Consider the following 27,545-nt stretch of genomic DNA (forward strand, 5'->3'; position numbering starts at 1 on the left):
ACGATGAGTGACCAGGGTCATAGAGTGAAGTTGACATTCATCAAGACTTTGCTACGTACCACTGGACTATCAGGAGAGGCTTTGATGGAGGCTATGTCAGATTATATGGAGATGGATGACGCCAGTTTAGACAACTCCATCGAGTTTCTTGGGCGATTCAGTTCGCCCGTACGTCCTGGAGAGGGTACATCCTCCCAACCACACACAAAAGTGGAGACTTCCTCTCATGCAGATCAGACCATAGCACATTAGTAATCTTCTCGATTGATAAAGTAGTAATGTCATTCTTTTTTTAATATAGAAATCTTAATATATGTATTCCCATGATGTCTTTGTTTTCTGAGGACTCCTATTCCAGGTACATCATGTCAGGACACGGGTCCTACGGGCAGGGCCCTACCCTAAAGGGGGGTCACGGACCCCGGCCACGGGCCATGTAAGGTCTCCGACCCCGATCAAAAAGAACACCATTGTACCATGAAATGAACATAATGAAAAAAGTTACTATTTTTAGCAGTTTTCCAAATTCTGTCAATGCCATGATGTTTAGAATGTTTTAAAGCTCCAAAATGTGAATTAAAATAATTTTTGAAAAACATTTCCAAAAATAGCAAGTTTTTGGTTACCTGACCCGTCCAGTTTTGATCGTCTCGAAAAACTGCACCCGTACCCCAAATTTGAAAAAATGCATTTTCGGACCCTGGGGGCTGCTAAATATGCCGAGTACTCGGGCCAGTACGCCTTAGTTAGAGCTTGCTATAGCAATTTTCGGCATCAAAATCCGACTCGTATGACCCATTTTAGCCTAGAATCAAATTTTCTCAAAATTGCCCGAGGAGGTACCGGGGCCCGAGACTGTGTGGGAACAGGTTCCAGCCCACTCCAGATCAGCTTTAGCAGCTAGGGGGCGCCCTCTTGCTTTGTGGGAGTCCTGGGAGAGTTTCCAAGACAGTAACTAAGTCTCAGAGTCAGTTAACCAAGCCAACCTGACACTTGGTGGGTAGGGGAACTGGACTTGCCAGTGCAGAGACTGAGTGCTCACTCAGATGCTTATAGCAGCACAAATCGATTTTCAGCCTGTAGGAGCCTATTTAAAGGCCTGCACACACACACACACACACACACACACACACACACATATGCTCACACACACACAGTGCACACACTCACACACCTACACACACTCTGCGACGGTGCTGCCGGAACACACACCTTTTGAAGGGGAAGCAAGGAGGGAGGTGCTGTCGAATTCTCGCCTCAAGAAGCTCGATTAGATCAGAGAATCGAGAGGATTATCAGCCCTTAATCACGAGGACTCGCTTTGGTGGAGCTCACGACCACGAAGCAGGAACGAGCAAGGTGAACGGAAAGGGAAAAGCTCCCATGGAGGAACAAGTACCGGCCATCTCACGGGTCATCGATGAAGAAGTAGAAGAGGTAGATCATATTTTTATTCAAGTTTTTTAAATTAACATTGCATACGCTAGTTAGGAATGCTCATATCCCCAAACATGTTGGAGAAATCCGACGGAAACCTCGGCATTGAAATCATTGTACATTAAGTTCTAAAGTAGGAAGGTAATGTTTGATGGGTATGCTGTTTGCAATAGGAAAGAATGTCTGCTAGGGAAAATTTAGCTCGACATGTTCATTTTAATTCCAATGTTGAATCAGTCCTGACCCCCCTACTGATCACAGGGGGCAGAGTTCCTCGTTAAGGACTCTTGAATCCACGACTTGCTTTCTATGCGGTGGATACCCACGACGTGCTTTCTATGCGGTGGGAACCCACGTCTTGCTTTCTATGCGGTGGGAGTGTCCATGACGTGCTTTCTATGCGGTGGACATACCTAGTTGTATGGGCAGCTAGGCGACAACGGGAGGAGTGAACTCTCGCTAGAGGGGGGATGTTGTACCTCCAGAACATTGGAACTTTTATGAATAAGTTTGAGTAGAATTTTTACTAGAATTCTGTCTTGGTGCTGTTTGCAATATTGGTTGAAGGGCTGTCTTAACGAACAATGTGATTCGGAATTAAACAAGGAATATCTTTGTTGAACAATCTTTGTGGTAGTAATTAGGTCACACAAGGAAGTGTGAGTGTGGGGGTGGAAAGTGGGGGCTTGGCTCAGGTTGCCAATGCTTACGAGATGGGTGGTCCCGATTGGTCGGGAACTCTCTGTCCCCATTGTGCTTACTTCAATATTAGTAATACTCATTGCCCCTAGAGCGGTGAAATCTCGAGAGTACGTGCCTCTGAAACATGGGGAAAAAGGCACTCGAGGTTTCTCTCCTCTTGGAAGGTGGGTCTTAGGATCGCTACATAGGTTAAATCACGCTTCCCCCTACGAGGTGGAGCTAGATCTCCTTGCTAGTAGGCTCGAACTCAATTCACTTTGTGATGAGAGATCGTCTGCTAGATGAACCCAGACCACTTTGTTTGCTTCCGCTATAGATCTAGTGGCCACCAAGTTTACCATCAGATCCGTTGTTGAGACGACGGGGTGGGGACCTCCCACCGCATAGAAAGCAAGACGTGGGTTCCCACCGCATAGAAAGCAAGTCGTGGGTATCCACCGCATAGAAAGCAAGTCGTGGATTCAAGATTCCTTAAGGAGGAACTCTGCCCCCTGTGATCAGTAGGGGGGTCAGGACTGATTCAACATTGGAATTAAAATGAACATGTCGAGCTAAATTTTCCCTAGCAGACATTCTTTCCTATTGCAAATAGCATACCCATCAAACATTACCTTCCTACTTTAGAACTTAATGTACAATGATTTCAATGCCGAGGTTTTCGTCGGATTTCTCCAACATGTTTGGGGATATGAGCATTCCTAACTAGTGTATGCAATGTTAATTTAAACAACTTGAATAAAAATATGATCTACCTCGTCCACTTCTTCATCGATGACCCGTGAGATGGCCGGTACTTGTTCCTCCATGGGAGCTTTTCCCTTTCCGTTCACCTTGCTCGTTCCTGCTTCGTGGTCGTGGGCTCCACCAAAGAAAGTCCTCATGATTAAGGGCTGATAATCCTCTCGATTCTCTGATCTAATCGAGCTTCTTGAGGCGAGAATTCGACAGCACCTCCCTCCTTGCTTCCCCTTCAAAAGGTGTGTGTTCCGGGAGCACCGTCCCAGAGTGTGTGTAGGTGTGTGAGTGTGTGCATTGTGTGTGTGTGTGTGTGTGTGTGTGTGTGTGTGTGTGTGTGTGTGTGTGTGTGTGTGTGTGTGTGTGTGTGTGTGTGTGTGTGTGTGTGTGTGTGCAGGCCTTTAAATAGGCTCCTACAGGCTGAAAATCGATTTGTGCTGCTATAAGCATCTGAGTGAGCACTCAGTCTCTGCATTGGCAAGTCCAGTTCCCCTACCCACCAAGTGTCAGGTTGGCTTGGTTAACTGACTCTGAGACTTAGTTACTGTCTTGGAAACTCTCCCAGGACTCCCACAAAGCAAGAGGGCGCCCCCTAGCTGCTAAAGCTGATCTGGAGTGGGCTGGAACCTGTTCCCACACAGTCTCGGGCCCCCGGTACCTCCTCGGGAAATTTTGAGAAAATTTGATTCTACGCTAAAATGGGTCATACGAGTCGTATTTTGATGCCGAAAATTGCTATAGCAAGCTCTAACTAAGGCGTACTGGCCCGAGTACCTGCCATATTTAGCAACCCCCGGGGTCCGAAAATGCATTTTTTCAAATTTGGGGTACGGGTGCAGTTTTTCGAGACGATCAAAACTGGACGGGTCAGGTGACCAAAAACTTGCTATTTTTGGAATTTATTTACAAAAATTATTTTAATTCACATTTCGGAGCTTTAAAACATTCTAAACATCATGGCATTGACAGAATTTGGAAAACTGCTAAAAATAGTAACTTTTTCCATTATGTTCATTTCATGCTACAATGGTGTTCTTTTTGATCGAGGTCGGAGACCTTACAACCTCCCCAACGTGAAAAATTTGAGATGTCCTCATCTCAAGAATGTGTTTGGGTAATCCTTTAAGAGCGTTGGTTCGTTCTCCCAAGTTGCATCTTCTTCAGGGTAATCCTTCCACTTTATTAGATGCTCCGTGATAGTTCTGTTGCGTAACTTCCTTTCCCTTGTTTCCAGTACGTAGTCAGGTTGGAGCTCGAGAACTCCTTGTGCTGGCATGACTATCTGATCTGAGTCCAAGAATTGATCAGGGTTAGGAATGTAGGGTTTGAGTAAGCTGACGTGGAATACATCATGAACCTTCAAGTTTGCAGGTAACTTTAGCTTGTAAGCTTGGTCACTCACAACCTTAATGATCTCGAATGGTCCACAATACCTTGGGCTTAGCTTCTTATATCTGCCTAGAGATAAGTTGCTTTTCTTTGGTCTAACTCGCAGAAAAACCTTATCTCGTTCTTTGAAAGTTCTTTCCGAACGGTTCTTATCTACATAGTGCTGCTGTCTATCCTGAGCGGCCTGAATGTCCTGGCGAATAGCTCTAGTCTGTGCTTCCATATCCTCTAACATCTTTCTAGAGGCTTCTACCCTGATGGTTGGATCTGAGAAGTTCAGTGGTGCTAAAAAGTCCTGTCCATAAAGAGCTTTGAAAGGTGACATTCCAATGCTTTTGTGTTCGGAAGAGTTGTAAGCATACTCCACCAAAGGTAGATATTGTAACCACTTCTTTGGCTCTTGTGAACAATAGGCTCTGAGAATGTCCTCGATGACTTGATTAACTCTCTCAGTTTGCCCATCTGTCTGTGGATGATACATTGTACTAAAGGCTAACTGTGACCCAATAGATTGGAAAAGAGAAGTCCAAAATTTTGATGTAAACTTGGCATCTCTATCACTGACGATACGCTTGGGTAGACCATGTAACCTAAAAATCTCCTTGATGAATACCCGACTAACATCTGAAGCAGTAAAGGTTGTCTTTACAGGTATTAGATGAGCCACTTTTGTGAGCATATCAACAACCACGAAAACAGAATCATACCCTCCTGTAGAAGGTAATCCTGTAACAAAATCCATACTGATGCATTCCTATTTCATCTGGGGTATGTCAAGAGGTTGAAGTTGCCCTGGTAACTTGATTCTTTCGGCCTTTATCCGCTGACAAGAAAGACATTGCCTCACATAGCGAAGTATGTCTCCTTTCATTCCAGACCAAAAATACCTCCTCCTGACAGCATGAAGAGTCTTAGCATAGCCTGGATGTCCGGATGTAGGGCTATCGTGCACTTCATATAAAATGGCCTTCTTTAAGGTTGGATCTCTGGGTACATAGAGTCTATGTCTGTAGTAAAGACATCCTCCCATAAGAGAGTAATCTTTAGCTTCAGGCATCTTATTTTGCTGGACTAGAGATACTATATGTTGGTACTCTGGATCTACCAAAGATGCTTCTTTGATTCTATCCCAGATAGGGTTATTTGGAATAGAGATAGCTCCGAGAAAGGAGTTTCGGCTAAGACCATCTGCAACTGCATTTTCCTTTCCTGTTCTATACTTTATTTCAAGGTCATATTCCTGTAATATCTCTATCCATCGTCGTTGTCGCATATTGAGAATAGGTTGAGTAAAAATCCATTTTAAGCTCTTGTGGTCTGTAACCAGTTGAAACTTGCGTCCAAGAAGATAATGTCTCCATAACTTCAGCGCAAGAATAACTGCTAAAAGTTCCAAATCATGAGTAGGATAATTCTTCTCATGATCTCTCAGCTTTCGTGAAGTATAAGCCACTGGTCTTCCTTCTTGAGTAAGAACTCCGCCTAGAGCAAATTTGCTAGCGTCGGTCGCTACTTCAAATTCCTTGTTGAAATCTGGAAGCTTTAAAAATAGGAGCTGAGACCAATAATTCTTTTAGCTTAGCAAAGCTAGACTCGTGCTCGGTCTTCCATTCGATCCTCATTCCTTTCTTTAGGAGTTCCGTCAAAGGTGTAGCAATACGTGCATAGTCCTTGACAAAAATTCTGTACCATCCCGTTATTCCAAGAAATCCTCTTACTTCGCTGACGGTGGATGGTTGAGGCCAATCAACGGATGTCCTTGACCTTGTCTAGGTCCACTGAAATCCCCTCAGCCGATATGACAAATCCAAGATAGTTGACCTTTTGGTGAGCAAAAGGTGCACTTGCTCTCTTTAGCGTAAAGTTGGTGTTCTCGAAGAAGATCAAGTACTTTGCGAACATGTTCTTCGTGATCTGCCTCGTTCTTAGAGTAGATCAGAATGTCATCAAAGAAAACCAAGACAAAATCATCCAGGTAAGGTCTGAAAATATCCTGCATAAGTCGATTGAAGCTTGCAAGAGCATTTGTTAGACCAAAAGACATTACTGTGAACTCGTAGTGCCCATACCTAGTATTGAAAGCTGTCTTTGGAATATCTAATTTCTTGATCCTGATTTGGTAATATCCTGACCTTAGATCAATCTTTGTAAATATTTTGGCGCCGTGGAGCCTGTCCAAAAGTTCGTCAATCCTTGGAATTGGATACTTGTTCTTGACAGTTACCTGGTTCAGTCCACGATAGTCTATGCATAGCCTTAAGGTTCCATCCTTCTTCTTCTGAAAAAGAACTGGAGCACCCCAAGGAGAAGTACTGGGTAGAATGAATCCTTGCTCAATGAGTTGCCTAAGTTGTTCCTTGAGTTCGATGGCCTCTGGAAGTGACATCTTATAAGGTCTTTTTGAGATAGGTTCACATCCAGGAATAGTCTCTATCTCATGATCTACCTCTCTGTGTGGTGGAAGATTCGCAAGGTCTTCAGGGAATACATCATCATACTCCCTCAACCAGTTTGGTCGAAGTGAGGTATCTGATTGGTCCACTTTGTTGAGTTTAACCGCATAAATTTGTTGACCCTTCCTTAGTCCCTTCAAAAGCCTGCTGGCCTTAACTAGAGTAGCCCTAGGTCTCCCATTTTTCCCCTGGATTAAGGCTTCATTACCCAAGTTATCTGTAAAAGTAAAGTTCCCTTGTGCACAATGTATGTGGGTCCTATTTTGCTTTAGCCAGTCCATCCCTAGTATCCCATCAAAGAATCCTAAGGGTAGGGTTCTAAATTGGGCAGAAGTTGGGTGTCCCCCTAAATCAAAGTCGATTTTTCCTACAGAATGTTGAGATACTACTTCCTTGCCGTTTGCTAACTCTACAACTAGCTTGCTTGTTGGATACTTTTCTAGCTTTAGCTTCCTCATGCATCTGGGCAAAAGAAATGAAAGAGTACTACCACAATCTATAAGGAAATTAACCTGTTCACCTGTGAGAGATCCTGGCGTATGAATGACAGCGTATTGCTTGCAACCATTGGGATTGTCAATTGCAGCATGTAGGGTTTCTCTCTCCACTGTTTCATCACCCACAGTTGGTTGTACCACTGCGGCATTCACTCTGGCGGTAGCTCCACGCCCTCGCCCTCTGTTCATCCTTCCTCGTCCTCCTCTTCCATTAGCTTGGCCACGCCCACGGGTATTCAAGGGTATGGCATTGGCGTTGGTTTCCTGAATGTTCCTGGGGCAATTGGATCTGTAATGTCCATGCTCATCGCAACCATAGCATCGAACATCGGGGAACTCCATTGTTGTGGTGGTAGCCACAATAGGGCGCTGGTTATACGCTTGGTTGGATGGTGTGTTATCCCAAGCAGTGGTCCTTGCCCTCTTTGCCCAATGATTCCTCCTGTTCTGATTAGCCCTTTGTACTTCGAGAGCTAGATGTTTGGCCCTTAACAAGGCATCCTGTAGCGTCGTCGGCCTGAGAGCTTCCAGCCGAGTATTCAGGGGGTCGATTAGTCCTTGGCAGAACCTTGCCACCTATTGTTCCAAGGTCATCTTAGGGGCATATCTCCGAAGAGTGACAAACTTTGCATAGTATTCTTCGACAGATGAATTCAGCTACCGAAGTGAAAAGAATTCATTCATCCTCAAGGTTCTATAGGCAGGCGGTAAATAACGCCCCATTATCGCAGCTTTAATGTCTTCCCAGGACTGGGAAGATCCCTTAATATCCATGTCCCTGCAATGTTGCTTCCACCATATCTTGGCATCGCGAGTCAAGCGGAACATCGCAAGCATGGTCTGATTTACGGGTTGGGTCCCTGCAGCTTCAAAGTAGTCATCCATGGCTTCCATCCATACTTCCGCATCTCTCTCCACATTTTCCCCCTTGCCCTTAAAGGTCGGAGGTTGGGCTTTCTTAAGGAGGAGCTTCTTCTCTTGCGTTGCCGAGTACAGAGCAACAGGCAGTACCTACATGGATTATACGAATTCTTGATACATTACTTGGATAGACACAAGACTTTAAATAAAATTCAAGATTCTACTTTATCAAGAGACAGAGATTCAGAGACAAAAAGCACTTTATTGATGAAAATTTATTACAATTGAAACCCCTCAAGGTTTAGGATAACTGATGATCAGCTTATTACATGGCTTTATGGATTGCGTATACAATACGCCTAGGCGATGGTATTCACGTGATGCACTATTTCATTCGTGTAATAGTTTCTATACTCATTCTTTAGTGGATAATAAACTAAGATATCAAGCCGGAGTTCCGCCTTCAGTAATCCAAAGGTTTTGACTCGGTTCGCTGGGATCACGTTGGTGACCTTCTCCAAAAGCCAGTCGTTGATGGTTTGATTGGAGTTGTTTGAAACAGTCTGGTCCAATCGTGTAGGCACCAAGTAGAATATCTCTATTACTCTCAACTCTTTTTCCCAACGTATCTTCTTCAAGTCGGTAGCCAGGCATCCTAGCTTCCGAGCGTTGATGTAGTAAACCCCTCCTGGAAATGTCCAATCAAGTTCCCATCCTCTATCAATGCGAGTGGAGTGTGGCGTATAAGCCTTCAACAGTATCTCCATGACATCTCACCTGAACTGGTAAACTGGGGATCTTCGAGCTTGCTCATAAATAAGCTCAAACACTTGGAACTTCCGATATTCGAGCACGGGGTCTTCCTGCAACACCAATGCAAGGAATTCGGATCAACTACCTATATACTTTCAGTTCCTCTTAAATGTTCAAACAATACGACTTTATCTCCCAGCCTAACCTAGGCTCTGATACCAGGTGTGAGGTCCCCACCCCGTCGTCTCAACAACGAATCTGATGGTAAACCTGGTGGCCACTAGATCTATAGCGGAAGCAAACAAAGTGGTATGGGTTCATCTAGCGAACGATCTCTCATCACAAAGTGAATTGAGTTCGAGCCTACTAGCAAGGAGATCTAGCTCCACCTCGCAGGGGGAAACGTGATTTAACCTATGTAGCAATCCTAAGACCCACCTTCCAAGAGGAGAGAAACCTCAAGTGCCTTTTTCCCCATGTTTCAGAGGCACGTACTCTCGAGATTTCACCGCTCTAGGGGCAATGAGTATTACTAATATCGAAGTAAGCACAATGGGGACAGAGAGTTCCCGACCAATCGGGACCACCCATCTCGTAGGCATTGGCAACCTGAGCCAAGCCCCCACTTTCCACCCCCACACTCACACTTCCTTGTGTGACCTAATTACTACCACAAAGATTGTTCAACAAAGATATTCCTTGTTTAATTCCAAATCACATTATTCGTTAAGACAGCCCTTCAACCAGTATTGCAAACAGCACCAAGACAGAATTCTAGTAAAAATTCTACTCAAACTTATTCATAAAAGTTGCAATGTTCTGGAGGTACAACATCCCCCCTCCAGCAAGAGTTCACTCCTCCCGTTGTCGCCTACCTGCCCATACAACTAGGTATGTCCACCGCATAGAAAGCACGTCATGGACACTCCCACCGCATAGAAAGCAAGACGTGGGTTCCCACCGCATAGAAAGCACGTCGTGGGTATCCACCGCATAGAAAGCAAGTCGTGGATTCAAGAGTCCTTAACGAGGAACTCTACCCCCTATGATCAGTAGGGGGGTCAGGACTGATTCAGCATCGGAATTAAAATGAACATGTCGAGCTAAATTTTCCCTAGCAGACATTCTTTCCTATTGCAAACAACATACCCATCAAACATTACCTTCCTACTTTAGAACTTAATGTACAATGATTTCAATGCCGAGGTTTCCGTCGAATTTCTCCAACATGTTTGGGGATATGAGCATTCCTAACTAGCGTATGCAATGTTAATTTAAACAACCTGAATAAAAATATGATCTACCTCTTCCACTTCTTCATCGATGACCCGTGAGATGGCCGGTACTTGTTCCTCCATGGGAGCTTTTCCCTTTCCGTTCACCTTGCTCGTTCCTGCTTCGTGGTCGTGGGCTCCACCAAAGCGAGTCCTCGTGATTAAGGGCTGATAATCCTCTCGATTCTCTGATCTAATCGAGCTTCTTGAGGCGAGAATTCGACAGCACCTCCCTCCTTGCTTCCCCTTCAAAAGGTGTGTGTTCCGGCAGCACCGTCCGAGAGTGTGTGTAGGTGTGTGAGTGTGTGCATTGTGTGTGTGTGTGAGCATGTCTGTGTGTGTGTGTGTGTGTGTGTGTGTGTGTGTGTGTGTGTGTGTGTGTGTGTGTGTGTGTGTGTGTGTGTGTGTGTGTGTGTGTCTGTGTGCAGTCCTTTAAATAGGCTCCTACAGGCTGAAAATCGATTTGTGCTTCTATAAGCATCTGAGTGAGCACTCAGTCTCTGCATTGGCAAGTCCAGTTCCCCTACCCACCAAGTGTCAGGTTGGCTTGGTTAACTGACTCTGAGACTTAGTTACTGGCTTGGAGACTCTCCCAGGACTCCCACAAAGCAAGAGAGCACCCCCTAGCTGCTAAAGCTCATATGGAGTGGGCTGGAACCTGTTCCCACACTGTCTCGGGCCCCCGGTACCTCCCCGGGCAATTTTGAGAAAATTTGGTTCTAGGCTAAAATGGGTCATACGAGTCGGATTTTGATGCCGAAAATTGCTATAGCAAGCTCTAACTTAGGCGTACTGGCCCGAGTACCTGCCATATTTAGCAGCCCTCGGGGTCCGAAAATGCATTTTTTCAAATTTGGGGTACGGGTGGTGTTTTTCGAGACGATCAAAACTGGACGGGTCGGGTGACCAAAAACTTGCTATTTTTGGAACTTTTTTACAAAAATTATTTTAATTCACATTTCGGAGCTTTAAAACATTCTAAACATCATGGCACTGACAGAATTTGGAAAATTGCTAAAAATAGTAACTTTTTCCATTATGTTCATTTCATGGTACAATGGTGTTCTTTTTGATCGGGGTCGGAGACCTTACAGGCCAACTAGCAGTGTGGATAGGGGATCCTAGGGCTAAGAGCCTATAAGTATGGGTGGTTGGGTGGAGGATCCAGGTCTCTAGCTCCTAGTGTTCTTACATTGGTATCAGAGCCCAGGGGAGGAGGAGGCATGGAGGAGGGAAAGAAGCATGGCTCTCGTTCCCTCTCGGTCTCTCATGCAAGGCATCCTTCTCGATCTCTCTCGCAGCCATGGCAGTTTCGCGAGAAGCCATGCAAGGGAGGGTAAGGTCATGCATCAAGTGGCATGGCGGAAGAGGCATCAGGGCCCGACAGCAAGCTTGTCCATGGGAAGCGGCTCCTGCAGAGCCGAACACAGTCGACGACACGCCTTGCACTCACCCGAGGTCAAGTTTTGACCTGCGTGGAATTGGGTGTTTTCAAGCTTGACAGATGCGTGACAAACAGAAGGCCAAAACGCGTTTCAGTAGCAAGGCAAGCTGAGGCTTGTGGCGCGTTATCTCTCTCCTGTTCTCTTCTGCTACGCGGCCGCCATCGTTGGAGGCTAGGGGTTGCGTTATTTTTTTTTTCTTCTTCTTTTCATTTCCGATTATGGGCGCCCAAGGGCCGCCCACAAGCAGGTTTTCCGTCCCACAAGGAGCCCACGGATGGAACCCGAGGATGGACCTCTACCATCATGTTCTGGGTGCAGCTCCACAACCTTGGAGGTCCGGGATGAGCAGCGGCAAACCAGATTTTTGATCATGTACAAAAAATTCCAATTTAATGAGGAGATTCGAGCGCTTGAAATATCTCCCGGCGAGGACTACAAGGTGAATCCAAGGCCTGCCCATTGGACCGTCCCCAGTTTTTCAGGCTGCATGCAAGCCTCGAAGGGAGGCAAAGACGGCTTTTCCAAGGTATGCATGCTTATGCACGGTTTTGGCAAGGCCATGACGTTAACGGCTTGGACACGACAATCTACATTAGAAGCATGGCTTCTCCCTATGAGGGGAATCCAACAAAGTAACTTGATGGAACATGCTCGTCAGGCAAGGCCTGTTGTTCGACTTGGCAAAGGGGCAAAGCTCCTAGGCAAAGACGATATTGTTGAACAAGTGGCGGATATGTTTGCCGCGTACACGGACAAACGCCATGCTCATCAGTTTGGTCTTTTCGTACTTCCAAGGATTTTCTTAATCTCTATGTGATGCTATTTTGCAGACGTATACATATCGAATTTCCAAGCTTCATCTTTGATGCAACGGCAAGGCCGCGGCTAATTCGGCTCATGCGTGCAAAGTTGTTTTGCATGGTTGGATCGCTGATCGGCATGGCCGATTTCAAGGCGACTGGAAAGAGCCCTGAGTTTGGGCTTGCAGAGAAGCAAGGCTTCTCTACCTATACAAAGTTTAACCACACTTTGTGGTGATGCAAACACTAATGCTAGGAGTGGTGATTGTCATGCACAATAGCAATCAAACCTGGCAAGTTGACTCTTTATGCTATGTCATCGATTGCTAATAGCATTTCTTGGCAATGAGGCCAGACATACTTATATGAAGCATGGCCTGTCCTGAGTACCTTAATGGAGCACACTCGTCACAAGTTACTTTTTGCTTCAAAGGCAGGGTCAAGGGCCGGTTTTTCAATATCTCAAGGTGACACGCATAGCCTATTACTGGATTTGTGGAGGCCAGCAAGTTGCTCGGCATGGCCGACTCCTTGTCATTGTTTATACAAGCCGACATAGGATGCTTGCCACACAATACTAGTTAATTTCACTTGAACTTGCTCGACAAGGTCGATTATTTTTGTCATGCTATTGGCAGCCACATCAGTTGGCTACCAATTTAGGTGAAGCAAGCCTTCTATTTATGCATCTTGCATAGTGAATCTAACTCTCAGCTAACACGTGGCTAAGATGCTACTCAAATTAGTCTTCATCGGTCCATCCATTGAACACAACTTTGCATAAGGGCTATGAGCCACACAGGCTAAGAGCCATTTTTCGGCCAAGGGTAAGACCCAACTATTGGCATTCTTCGGGTGATTGTTTTCACGATCAAACAGATCTACCCAAGGAAGTACACATCAATGTTAATGGGCAAGCAAGAGTCTTGTCATTACGGATGATTAAGGTGTCATTTTTGCACTACATGTTTTCAGTGCGACACTCAAGTTGAGTTTTTGATAATCTTCAACTCACATCCCCTGATCTCTACAAGGAAGTATGGATGCAGCAATCAGTTCCGACAGCATGGCTGTCCACCAGAGCTAGGCAGTTCACTTGTGTGGATTCCCTGCTCTCTCTATAGCACTACAGAGTGTCTACGGACATATTGTCTGGGGTACGACCCGGAGGGTGACTGCTAAATCACCCCATAGGCATTGAGGATCACAGTTTGATCTCTCCCATTTAAACTTTCAAGGAAATAATTCTGCAATCTACCACACGGTAGCGGACGAATTCAACTTTTCGAGTTGATTCCAATCATTATGTACACAGTTAACTATGTTGGTTACTGTTGCCTGCTAGTAGAGTAGTTTCTACAGAGGGTCTTACCATGAGGTTTGACTACGTAGATGTTACCCAACGGGATCGGATTGCGCAGGCAACACCCACGATTTCCACTACAAGTCGTATACATAGGCTTGAATGTTTCATAGCCATGCCAAGGGCATGTTGGAACGGAGTATTTGGACCGTAGCATCCACTATACCCTATGATGTTACGAACCTACTTGTAGGGTCCAATTTGGCACATGTTGTCACATGGGATACAACATGGTCTAGGAACTCCAGGAGTTCGGTTTAGCCAGTGTGGAGCATGATAATGAGGGTCCCTCTCACTCTTGTCACAGAGTGTTATCAGTTACCTCCACACACAAGTACAGCTCGTACTTGATGGATGTCACTTTTCCTGACATCCTTACTTGAGACATATTCCACATGTGGAGAATATGAGTCTCTGGGACTGACACTGGCGCCCAATTCTTAATGATGTGTCGCGACGAAGTACCTAGGTGCTGGTCGCATCCGTTCATTAGACCATTCACAGCACACAGTATCAGGTACAATTTCAGTGGCCAAAAATTGTCGGGTACTAAGTACAGACTTGTTGTGATTACAAGTGCTGTGAACCACCTTAACGGAGGGTTGTTTCTACATATAGCAAAGTATGCTACGTTCATGAGAAGGTCTCATGGTTGGTTCCTAGGTGTGATTGGGTTGTCACATTCTATTATGGTCCAACTTTTGTTGCAAGATTTTCACGTAAGTACAGTGGAAAGTCTCGTCATGGAATTGCGGTTCGGATATGTTTGTGTTAAATGCATGCACACTAGGTGTTATGGGCCCTAGTGTTTAACACAAATTTATTCGGAGCGGCGTGCAAATTCATGGACATTATTGTTTCTGCAATTTTTTGCACTGTCAGTGCAATCTCTCTTGCAGATTTAGTATGGGTGCCATACAAGGTGATGTCTAAGTATGGGTGTCTGTGATTGGATGCTTAAAACTCCAATCTGCTTTCAACTTAGTTGGTTGTCTCCATTCCATATCGAGTATATGGCTGGATACTCAATGATTGATTCATAGTTTGTCGTCAGTCGTGGACGACTTTGTGTAAGTGGTTGGGGTAAAAGCACCTCACCCTTACTACTGTTATTCATCCCGCGTAGGATGGGCAGCTTACAAGCATTCTATTTAGTACTAAAGGATATGCAAAGTGCATACGTTAGTAAACCATGCTAAAGGATATGCTAAGTGCATACATTAGCAAGAAGCGAAACAACTGGATCGGTTACCTTTCTCGTTTGGAGTTTGCTTCATATGATGAAAGGCATGTTACGGCTAGTTTTAGTCTCTGCCTGTTATTCTCAAGTTATCAACCTTAATCATCAGTTTTGATGGGGTTGACTACTGGCAAGAAACCATAGCAAGTCAAGGACTTGGTTACTGCTGATGAGTATGTCAGCATAGTACTTTCATGGAAAGATGAGCCAAGGTTATATTGCACATTCAAGTACCTTCAGAAAGTCTGAAACCTGGGTATGCATTTAGACACCTCTTAGTTAGGATAACTCGTTTAACATACTCAAGTGAGTTCTAAATGGAGTCTTCACATTATGTTGGTTATGGGTCGGTTAACCAAGACAGTTGTACAGGGACAACAATGTGGAAAATCAAGATGTTATTCTTGATTTCATTGAACCTCCCAATGAACCAGGTTCCGATTCAACAAACCGTTGGATCCAAGAGGGATACCACGGTGGAAAACATTAGTGTTCTTATGAAGATACCACCACTTGTGTTTTCGAGGACGAAAACTCTTCCAAAGGGGGGAGTAATGTCAGGACACGGGTCCTACGAGCAGGGCCCTACCCTAAAGGGGGGTCACGGACCCCGGACACGGGCCAGCTAGCAGTGTGGATAGGGGATCCTAGGGCTAAGAGCCTATAAGTATGGGCGGTTGGGTGGAGGATCCAGGTCTCTAACTCCTAGGGTTATTACACATCACATCATGAGAGTCGGCGCCTTACTCCTAATGTACCTCCTAGTACTCAGTTGACACCTGATTCACAGGCTAGTGGTCGTCAGTCTCAAAGGTATATCTATTATGGTGATTATGGATTATATATCAAGTAGTTTTTAAGAACTCTCATCTAATCTGATGTATGTTTATATTGCATGTAGGCATCACCGGCAGAGTAGCACGTCACCAAGCCGATCGACTCGTGAGACACCGCCTTAGCCGCGCCAGCTCCCCCATCAGTGCCTCCACCTCCACCAATGTGCACGTGCATTGGCAGCTTGGGTGTCACATGCAACATCTTGCCTGACGGGGCTGTCCTCCAGCTCGGAGCCGGCATCGCCCTCAAACGTCGGATGGGAGACCTCTGCTCGTCTTATCTAAAGCAGGTTCATATACCATGGGAGTAAGTATTAATTAACATAAAAAATATAAATTTTAGTTTGTTAGTTGAATTACTAATCGACTTTATTTTGCACTGTAGTGATCAGCATGAGGATGACAAGAAATATGTTATCAACACACTAGAGACGGAGTATGGGACAGGATGGAGTTACAAGTGGATGGTCAAGCAAATGTGCAAACTCATGGGTCATCGACATGAGCAGCACGGTAAGTAGAAAGAAAGAAATATTTTTAACATCTATCTCTCTCTCTCTCTCTCTCTCTCTCTCTCTCTCTCTCTCTCTCTCTCTCTCTCTCTCTCTCTCTCTCTCTCTCTCTCTCTCTCTCTCTACTCTCGATCTATCAAGGTGGAAATCGATCGGAGCTGCTCTCTGACTAGGTGTAGCGTATAGTAGAGGCAAGTTGTAGGCAACTCTCGCAAGGGTGCACCGTGCACTATTGGGGTGCATGATTTTTCCTCTCTTCTATCATGCTCGCCGCTTGGGACCATATGAGACAAATAAAATGTACATGGTGTCTAGCCAAATGAGCATCCTCAACACTTCCAGCTGTCCCATAATTTTCGTGTGTTGATGGCACAAGTTCTAGAAAAGGTGCATTCGTTGCAGCAGCCACTCCTCTTCGATCAAAATCTTTATCTTCCCAATGCTCAGGTCCTTGAACTATGGCACCTCCTCCAAAGATGCTGCAAGTGCTTCTTCAGTGCATTTTTCCTTACTTGCTTCCCCGGGGAGGTCACCTAAGAAAAATGTAACCTATCACGTGAGTTCAACAGAAGGGTATTTAAAGTTCTTGAAAATTACAAAAATATATATATAGAAGGACATTATTTTTTCAAATTTAAAAAAATCTTACAGATTTTAAAAGAAAAGGGTACACTATATTCCTAACAAAATTTACAGATAAGGGGTTTTACAAACATGTTTTGAACGCACGTGATATGGTAGTTTTACACATAGTGAACCCCCCGAGCTTGTTTCACAAGAAAGTCCACATCTCCCTTTGACAAGCATTTGAAAATGGAATTCATGGAGTCATGAGAGGACATCATGATAACCGGAATGTGCTTGAGGGCCCCATGGTTCATAATTCACCCCAATAGACCTATGCCTGATAAACAGGGCATCACGACCTCCGTCAGAACAAGATCGACTTGGTTTTTCTGGTCCATCAAAAGCTCCCATGCTAGTAACCCATTGGAGGAAGGTGTAACTTCATAGCTGCAATCGCGTAGGAGAGCACCAATTGGATCAAGCTGAATGCATGGAACTGATGCAAGTCTAGGCTATGTCGGCAATGACGAAGGGGATGACGACACCGTCCTAAGGGCTGAAATATGCAATCTCATATCTACTATCCAAAAACGCTATGGGTTGAAATCTGCGACTATGGCCAAAAACGTTGATTCTAGGATTGTTCTGTAGGTCTTTGACGCTGAAAATCTGTCGGTTTAGGGCTAAAAACTAAGGTTTCTTTGGGTTGAATGTGCTACTCTTTAGGGGCTCAATCTGCTGGTCTTTCATTGCTGAAAAACGCCATGTTGAAAACTGACAAAAACGCTAGGTTGCTGAGCTTCTGCTGTCGATGGATATGCATCTACACTAAGTGACTTCATAGCTGCAATTGCGTAGGAGAAGTGGCGTGACTGATTCTATTGTTTTAAGGGCCAATCTGTTTTTTCAAGCTTTTGGATATGGCCTCACTGAAGGCATGGTTCAACGTGGAGGTTGCCTTCTTATGCTTTGAAAGAGCGATATGATGCGTGAGGGAACGCTTTGCTGGATGGAGCGAAGGAAAACCAGGATATGACTGGGATGCGGTGCAAAAGGCTATGCAGATCTCGACTCAAACACTCTTGAGGACGACTGAGAATTACTACAAGGATGTAGAGGCGATGCAGCGGCTGGAAAGTAGAAGAACAAGAAAAGAGCTCGAGAGAAAGAAAATGCTTATGGATGCCAAGCTCCGTCGGCAAGAGCAAGTGATGACCTGGTTTTTTTAAAAGGTGTCGATGATGCATGCCAAGCTGAGCAAAGAGGAAAAACAAGCAGAAGAAGAGAAGGAGACGGATGCCCCGTGTATGGACAAAGCAGAAGAATGTATGGATGTCCCGTGTGTGGACGAAGGAGAAGAATGCATGAGTGAGGAAGAGTTGACGAAGAAATTGGATGTGATGTTTCCCGACTATGTTGATGCCCGTTATGAGGAAAAAGTATTGCATGAAACCGGAAGTAGTGCTAGTCATACCCTGTTGGATGGGGAGTTGTTGGCTTGCGAGCCATACTTAAATGGTGGGTATTGTACCAGTGAAGAAATTGAGGAGGAGCACCAGGTGAACCCTGCGGACTCCTATCCCCCACACGAGAGGGGAGAGCTGGAGCATGCAATACGCAGCGACCTACAGGCTGCTACCTTCGAATTGCCCGAGAAGGGGATTGTGGAAATTTGTGGTGATAATCCATTCGTATGCAAAGAATTGAGAGGAGATGTGGCGAACCTGGAATGTGGCACTGTGGTCGTGATGCTTGATTGTGAAGTGAAGATAAAGGATGTGAGCCGGGCAGGGTCTGCTGATATGCGTATAACCTATGGTATACCATTGAGTTGGGGTGTGTGCATGAGGCTGAACCCCTCAGCAAATGGTGTTCACAGTATGGCTGCGAATAGCTTGGTTAAGATGGCGGTCGGGAAAACAGGAAGGTCAGCAACAAGCCTACTGGCTTGGAGCACATATGGGAAGGATGATTGTGGAATTACCCGGAAAAGGTGGTAAAATTCCCCGCAACCGCGAGAAACGAGCAGGGATATGCCGGTAGTGATGAGTGCGACAGTGATGCAAGTGGTCATTGAGGTGCGAGGTACAGCAAGGTGTGACTGGGGTTATGAATTGACAGTGGTCCAAGGTCATTGGGTCACGAAAGAGGTCATGGAGACCCGATTGGGAATGTCCCTGAAGGGGCCTTATAGACTAGTGTACACAAGCCATAAGCTAGCTGAGGCAAACCCAGTGGGATTAATCACCGCGTGGTTACAGTTCGCCGCATGGTTCGATGATGGGTGTTAAAAGATGCGACTGTCCGAGTAATGTGTGGCAAGCAAGGTTGCTTGGGGTTGTGGATAGTGACCTATTGGAGGTGAAGATATGCATATGGGACCTGGGAGAAGGTTACCCATGCAAGGATGCATTTGTTTACGGAATGACCCGAATGCGCAGAGGTGCTGAGCTGATAGCACGTTGGAATATACTTGGCCGATGCGGGATTAATCCCGAAGGGTTAGAGCCATTTTCTGGTTCTGACAGACGGAATGTAGCAAGACAAGTGCTGGCACGAATGTAGGCCACAGATGGCCATTGGATCCCACCGCGACAAGGCAGGTTGCAAGAGGATGCGGAGCGAGTCAGGTGGACTCGACATCATACTAGGCAGCCAGGGACTAGATTGCATAATTGGGGATGTACCACAACTAGGAGGTATCGGGCTGAGTCGGAGGGCCAGCAAACAACTAAGGTACAGGGTGAAATATGCAGGTACGAGAAGAACAGCATGCTAGGGTAGGTTATGTATGGCCAATGTGTTTCCCCTCGAAGAGACGGGCAAGCCTCAAAGAGACGGGCGAGCCACTGAGTGCGAATGCAACACGACTACGCATTGCAAGAGAGCGGGCTCAGATGAGCACCAGCCCGCCTTTCATTCGGGGAGCTATGTTGTGCGAGTGATTAGGCACATGCTATTATACCTTAACCGGCACTAGCCCGAATGGGATGATTCGACACCGGGCAGCGGGCTGTATGCCAGGCAATTTTGGATGAGATTACTAGCAGGCCTATGGACGTGGGGTCCCCAAGTAAGTAGTGGGGGCACACTGATGACGGTTATGCTACTGGTATGGTTGGCACTTCATGGAGGTTACAGTCAAGGGCGATGCAAAGGGAGGAATTCCAACGGGGAGAAAATGATGTAGAGAATCACTCAAGACATACCCGAGGGCGTGACGAATGCGCAGGGGTTGGCACTGTCATCAGCCATAGATACACGATGGATCCTTCCACTTCGCAAGCATTGTGAATGTTCGGAGATGGGTAAAAGTACGATGAGGACGCATGGTTGGGACAGTCCAAAGACAGCAGATAGGGTCGTCAGCTCAAACAGGGGACAATGAAAGTTCCTTGGATGGTTGCTTGGAAAGAGTGGGCAGCCTGCTCGGTTAAAGTAGACAGTAGGGACAAGGCTACAATTTTTCTCAAATCAAATATACTCGACGAGGACATCGAGTTCTCTCATAGGCGGGGAGAGTGTTACGAGTCTCTATGCATAGGCGAGTTCCGAGACCCTCCACAGTCACTCGTCCTCTTGAGTCGACTTTGTGAGACGCGACGTCGAGGGCCCTTGGCCGGCGAGAGGTCTCTACCTTGGGTGATCACCCTTGCGGAGGGAAGCTATACAAGCCACACTCGAGAAGGGAAGCTATACAAGCATAAAAAAACGCAAATTCAGCAGTATAAAAACGCATCAGATCAGCGTTTTTAATAGCCCCAAATCAGCCCTAGTTGGTTGCAGAAGATCTCCATTTTTAGCCCTCGAAAACGTAGCCAAAACAATCATTTTCAGCCACCGAAACAGCCCCGAAATTCAGCAGATAGAAGGCCACAGATTTCAGCCCTAAAGTCGTCGGCGTCATCACCGTCATCGTCATCGTCCATTGCATCCGCATTGTACCACTTTGTGCAATCAATAGTAGACCATGCGGCGAGGAACTACTGCAGGAAGGTGAGTTCTGCGAGGTTCGATGATTCTACGGCGGAGTTTGATTGGCTGAAAACTGAAAACGTTGGTCTAGATCTGGGTTTCGTCGCGGTAGATCTACAAAATGTTGGATGGTTATGTTGATGCAAAAACGCTAGGGCTGATCTGCTATCTTGCTGTGGAATCTGCTAACGCTAGGGCTGATCTGTCTTCTGCTGCTGCTGTAGGGGCTGATCTGCAGTGCAAAAATGCCAGGGCTAATCTGTCATGCAAAAATGCTAGGCTTTTCAAATGGGCTTCACTGTCGGTGGCAGCGTCCTCATATCTTGGACAGCGGCGTGTTTTGATTACCTTGTACATAGCTACAAAAACAAAAACGAGCCTGAAGGGAATTGAACCCTGACACTAGCCATATGAGGCTATCACCACAAGACTCCCCACCACCCACCCTTATCAGTAAGATTTCAAAAGAATAAAAATCATTACTCAACAAAATGAATTACTGTGAGATTAAATCTTACCCAATATAGGTTGATTTGTGAGTTGATACACACGCCTAATAGTCCTCATCATCATCTCTGAGATTAACCGTCAATAAAATCTCATCTTTGTTTACTTCTTCAAACTCCTCTGCAGTCGTTAAATCTGTGTTGACGTTCATTTCCTCCATGTGCTCAACATCCACTATTTCTTCCTCTTCGGTGTCTGTAGTGCCAGAGTACGGATGGTTGTCGTTCTCATCATCTACAATGTCATCATGATTGGCAAGGAAAATTCTACACGTCTCTAACATGGATGTGTTTAGATTCGAGGATGTTACCAATTCATCCTGATTTGCTTCCTCAGGGTCAAAGCTATCAAACAACTAATGACCTCTAGGTTGGACATGCACAACTTGCCACCACGGATGAGAATCTGGGTTCTTGTAAAAGAACGCTTGCTCAACATGAGTTGGTAGAATGTAAAGCTCTCTTGTTGCACGCATTAACTTTGAGGAGTCGACGGACCAAAATTTGGACGGTTCTCTTCTCATTGTGGCACTATTGCCTTTATACTCGGCACAAAACCAATCCACCTTCAGAATCACCTATCAAAATGCACGAATCAAAACTTTAGAATTATGTATAACTTCAAGAAATCTACATGTCATTGTTGTATGAAGAGGGATTTCATTCACCTGTTTGAATATCCGATATGATATTTCATAAATGACGACTATGGTTCCCACATAACCCAGTTTACTATCAACAAGATTTTTGTCTCTTGAACTTGCACGTGATAATTGCTTGAAAGAGGCAACAACGGAAGAATCTTGAGTTAGAAGTAAGTCGTCAATAGCTTTTATTCGAAGATGTTGACCATAAGCCCACATGTTTGTATGCATTCGAGCCTAGATCAATATATAAATGATATAAGAAAAAAGGAATATTGCTTGTTTAGTTTAAAGTTTTCAAAACCCAAAAGTTACCTTTCTTTCACATCCGATCATAAACTCTCTCTATTCCCTTGAGATTGTCTAATGATCTCTATCCGCCCGTTGCATACGGTGTATAACAAATCCATGAAAGTAGGTACGTCTTCAATGTTATTTACGTTGGTTTGACGTTTGGATCTCCTATTTTTACGTCTGCCAACTCGTTGGTTCGCAAGTTTCTTCTCGTACTCCTCAACAAATTGTTGCATGCATTTGCTATTATAGACAATGAAAGTAGAAATATCCAAATTATCTTGGATCTTAAGTCGAAAAGGGACTCCCTTACCAGACAATACCTCGTCTGACATGGTAGAAGTAGACACATTTGTCCATACGCATGGAGCTTCAAAATCGGTTTGATCGAGATATTCACAAACGTAATACATGCATTCTTCAAGCATCCATCCTTCCGCCATAGAACCCTCTGGTCTTGCTTTTTGACGTACATAACCTTTCAGTACTCCCATAAATCTCTCGATCCAAAACATCCATCGAGTAGAAACAACACCAGCAAGATCTATCTCGTCCACTAGATGGATTAGTAGATGAACTTGGATATCAAAAAAGGAGGTTAGAAGTTCCTTCTCCATTAAACAAAGAATATCTATACATTCACGCTTCTTTTGTGGAATTAACCCTTTGTCAATTTCTTTAGATGTAATCCATCTATCAATAAAAGAAAGAAGATATTAAAGTTATGTTTGAATTAAGAACTTATCAACTAAATTTTACACTAAAATTTAATGAGCGATAAATACCTTGCAAGCGATCCAAAGCGATATATTACGTCTCGGACTCCTTGGGTAGTACATCCATCAATAACAAGGGGTAGAACATGATGTATACATGATTAATCCAATCAATAAAACATGGAAGAAAATAAATACTTACGAAGATTGATAAAACATTACCTTCACAAAATTGTGCCAATCATGTATTTTTAAACCAGACAAGCTCTTTTCATCTAAAGTGAACATGTTTCGACAAGATGCTCCATATCCTGTAGGCATATGAATCAATTGAATCCTCTTGTTGATAGTCTGCACCTCTTCTGCGCTGAGTACCCATGGGGCAGGCTCATAGGTTATGTCACGTCCAGTTTCATCAAAAAGTGGCCATAGATTAGGCTTTGAGTTTCGATCCTTTAAGTCATTTCTTGCTGCCACTGTGTCTTTCAAGCCAACAAGGTGTTGCCATAACGAATGACCAACGTTCTTAAATATATGCATAGGATCAAGAAGATGACATATCTTCAAATCCTTCCAATATTCCAAAGTGTACCATATCGAAGGACTTTGAGCCAGAGAACGTTTTCCTCTGGCTCTCACCTTCAGAGCGTCATCATCATCACCGCTTATGATCTCCGACTCCGGATCGATAGCGGGTCCAACATTCCACTTTAGATACCAATACTTTGGTGTGTTTGGTACTGGACATTTCCCTTCTTCTACCTTTCCGTTGAAATATATGGCTTGCCTTCTATTTTGTAGATGATCCTCTTCAGGTAAAAACCGTCTGTGTCGAAGATATATATTTTTGTTGAGGATTTTGCTATAAGTTGATCTCAACTAATCACCACACACAGGACAAGCTTTATAACCCTTGGTACATATTCCTTCATGAAAAACATAACAAAGATTATTAGCGCAATAAATATACAAAAAACATATCAGAAAATGTATATATCTAAACCATTTACCTGAGCAAAAACCAAATCCTGGAAAGTCCTGGATAGTCCATGCTAAAATCCCACGAACAATGAACTGTCTTTCACCAATGCTTCTTGACATATCCACGACATCAATCCCTCTCCACAAATCTTGAAGATCGTCAATGAGAGGAGCCAAATATACATTCAGGTATTTAACTTGTCGCTTTCCAGGGATTAAGAGTGAGAGCATTAAATGCTCTTTCTTAATACTAAGATATGGGGGTAGATTATAGTTAATAACTACCACCGGCCATGTTGACCATTTACTTGATTTTATAGAAAATGGATTCACACCATCTAATGCTACACCTATCTTTAAATTGTGTGATTCTTTTGCAAAATCTGGCCATAGCGAATCAATATGCTCAAATGCAGGACTATCTTGCGGAATTCGCATTACTCCATCTTTGCTCTTATGCTCCGCTCTCCATGTCATAAGCTTAGCTAATTCGGGACTTTGAAACATATGTTTTATACGCGGAGCCAAGGAAAAATGTCTCAATACCTTTCTAGGGACCTTACCTTTCTCATCTTTATAACGAGGCGTTTGACATTTTGGACACATCACATTGTCCTGGTACTGATGTCTATATAAAATACAATCGTTGGGACATGCATGTATAGAAGAATAGTCAAGTCCAAGACTACTTATCATCTTCTTCACCTCATCGTGTGATGCAGGAAGGGAATTACTTGTCAGCAAGAACTTCTGAGAGACTAGCCTGCAAGTTGATTAAAAATATGATCAATAACAAGCACCAATGTTTAGAGTGTAGCAAACAAATATGTTAGATGTATACATACTTCAATAGTGCTGAAACGGATACATTACTCCATCCAAAATGGTTTTGAAGATTAAGAATAAGTAAGCTTACACTTAGTCGTTTCAGTTGGCTTCCTTCATAGATATGCTTTAGAGCTTCTTCTCGAAGATACTTCTCGTTGTTAGGAATATCGCTCGCAGTATCATTTTGATGCCAATCCTCAATAAAATCAGCCATGCCATCGTCATTATCAAAGATATCATCACGTCCATTAAAGTCCTTAGAATATTGTTCCTTTAGTCTTGCATACGTATTAGGATCACTCCTACGTAGGATCCTCATGCACTCTATTGACATTTGAGATACGTCATGTGAATGTTGATTTGTGATGTTATAAAAGGAGAGAGAGATGTGCATGGAATTCAATAACATTTGGAGACAACAAAAATAATATCAAAATAAATTAGCGATAGTATGAAACGTAATGGAAATTAAAGTGTAGAATTAGGGTACAAGAGTTCAAAATAACATTAGGAATTGTATACAATGAGCTCTTAACCCTCATCTGTTAAGGGTGCTCGTGGAGGTCTACGCCATCCATAATTGACTAGCAATTCATCACCAACACATAATGATTTAATAGCATGGACAACTATATATCTTGGTACATCCCTAGTCATGTGTCTTGGTTCATAACTATTCTCACACTCCACAAATGTGCAATTGATTCTTGCACTTCTCCCTCGACTACTATTGATTAAACCTGCTATATTTCCTTGAGAGTAAGGTCTTCCATCAACATAGAGTCTTTGGCCTTCTGCATGTGTAATCCCTCTAGCAGAAAGAGAGGTTGCATTGAGACATAATCCATAAGTAGTCATGCTCTGGATGTAGCGAGTGAGCTGATGCCATGGACCCCATCTATATATAGGTCCACAAAAAGACATAAGGGTGACCTCTAAATGAGGGGGCACATGCAAATCTTGTGCAATAAAGACGCCTCGTCCCACTCTAGTGATGGTGGATGGAGCAATCATGTAGTGATTGCCCCAAAAGCCAAAAACCACTCCATCTGAAGGAAGTGGTCCTCCCTGCCAGCCTCCGTATTGTCTACGACCATAGCTCTGTACTAGATCCTGTAAATGAGTAGGCAACAGATGATCTCCACCCATCTCAGCCTCCAATGGAGGAGGTAGAGGATGTCGAGAAACCTCAAGCTGCAAAACTGACAAATGACCTGTCCGTGCCGTGTGCAAGAGACATGTGCACCACTGGTAGTAAAGTCATCCTCGTCATCAAGTGAAGATACCTACATATATAATCTAGTTACATTATATATATCAATCTTTGATTTTTAAAACTCCAATATCAAGCAAAGGGAGATCAGAAATATACCATAGGTCGATGTCGCTCCTTAGGTGGTGGTGCTTGCTCAAAAGTACCATAAGTCATCTGATCAGAAATATACCATAGGTCGATGTCGCTCCTCAGGTGGTGGTGCTTGCTCAAAAGTACCATAAGTCATCTGATGTCAAAAGGGAGATAAGAAATATACCATAGGTCGATGTCGCTCCTCATGTGGTGGTGCTTGCTCAAAAGTACCATAAGTCATCTGATGTGAAAAGCACTCCCGTCGTGGCCTGCGATACGTGCCACAACAACAAGCACACCAGTATATAATAGGCTCATCATAGTAGAAATCATCATAAACGGGTTCATGTGCAGTATCCGAAATTTGTGCACCCTAGCTATCACTAGTAGGAGGTGGTGGTGTACCCTATGATTGATTCAAATCTAGATTTCAATCACCATAAAAATATGAGACATTTATCAAATGACCAAAATAAAAAATTCAATAAAAGTAACAAAACATTGAAGTCTAATAGTTATATGGTATATTCTGACGCTTATTGTAATTTAAAAAATAAACATGCGCTATTGTATGGTGCCGTCAAACAAGAGAAAGGCAACCATTTGCATGGAGACATGGAAATTCTTCCGCAAGGAGATGCGCCTACGCATTAATTTTCCCCAAAAAAAGATGTGTGCCTTTGGTAATATATATTAGAACTAATATGAACTTTCCTAGATTGATTCTAACTTTTCTCTAATCTATGTTATTTTGTTTATTCAAATTTGCTTAGGAGGTAGCAAGAAAGAGAGTAGCTTTACGTCACACATCTAGACTAGGGCAGATGGGACGGGATGGATTTGTGGCCACAGTTGTGAGTATAGACCGTTCACATTTTAACTTTTAAAGGTATTATTATTGAATGCAAAAATTAATAAGTCTTTGGTTGTGTCTTAATGTAGACGAAAGACTATGGTCGTGCACCGACGGCACAGGAGATAGAGTACGCCACATACTGCGGCTACCGTGCTTTGTGTCAGACGATTACTGACACTCCAGATGCACTTGTACGTATCTTTGTTTTTCTTTGTAGTTTTTTTCATGGTAACTGTAATATATTCTTTTTTTATTTCACTAACTAATATAGGAGCAGCATGGGGAGGCTGATATGACAGAGGTCTCGACAGGAGGCCAAGGGGCGACATCAAGAGGCTGAGAGGAGCAACGGCCCAATCACTACCCATGATGGTTACAATCGCGGAGATGGGGACAGTCGTAGTCCCACGGTTCGGACCAGTGGTGGTGGCACTAGCGATCATGAGACCGATGATAGTGATTCTTCCAGTAGTGACGGATCACATAGTGATCCTGCGTAGAGATTTCTTTTGCATATTTGGGATCGTTATATA

The 27,545-nt window shown here is 44.1% G+C and overlaps 2 protein-coding genes and 2 pseudogenes across 2 annotated transcripts; 3 read left to right on the forward strand and 1 right to left on the reverse strand.

Annotated features, from left to right (window-relative positions):
• Window positions 1–3: 3 nt before the first annotated feature.
• LOC147449289 (uncharacterized) lies at window positions 4–27,512 on the forward strand (annotated as a pseudogene).
• On the forward strand, window positions 18,229–18,864 carry LOC147449290 (uncharacterized). The gene has a single exon (XM_086522542.1). It carries the CDS (start codon window positions 18,229–18,231, stop codon window positions 18,862–18,864), a length of 636 nt encoding a protein of 211 aa, XP_086378668.1.
• LOC147449291 (uncharacterized) lies at window positions 19,145–19,809 on the forward strand (annotated as a pseudogene).
• Window positions 25,340–26,419, reverse strand: LOC147449292 (uncharacterized). The gene has a single exon (XM_086522591.1). It carries the CDS (start codon window positions 25,955–25,957, stop codon window positions 25,340–25,342), a length of 618 nt encoding a protein of 205 aa, XP_086378717.1. The 5' UTR covers window positions 25,958–26,419.
• Window positions 27,513–27,545: the final 33 nt, after the last annotated feature.

The sequence above is a fragment of the Adiantum capillus-veneris genome, chromosome 10 (genome assembly GCF_014529385.1).
Source record: "Adiantum capillus-veneris isolate H3 chromosome 10, ASM1452938v2, whole genome shotgun sequence".
Classification (NCBI taxonomy): domain Eukaryota; kingdom Viridiplantae; phylum Streptophyta; class Polypodiopsida; order Polypodiales; family Pteridaceae; genus Adiantum; species Adiantum capillus-veneris.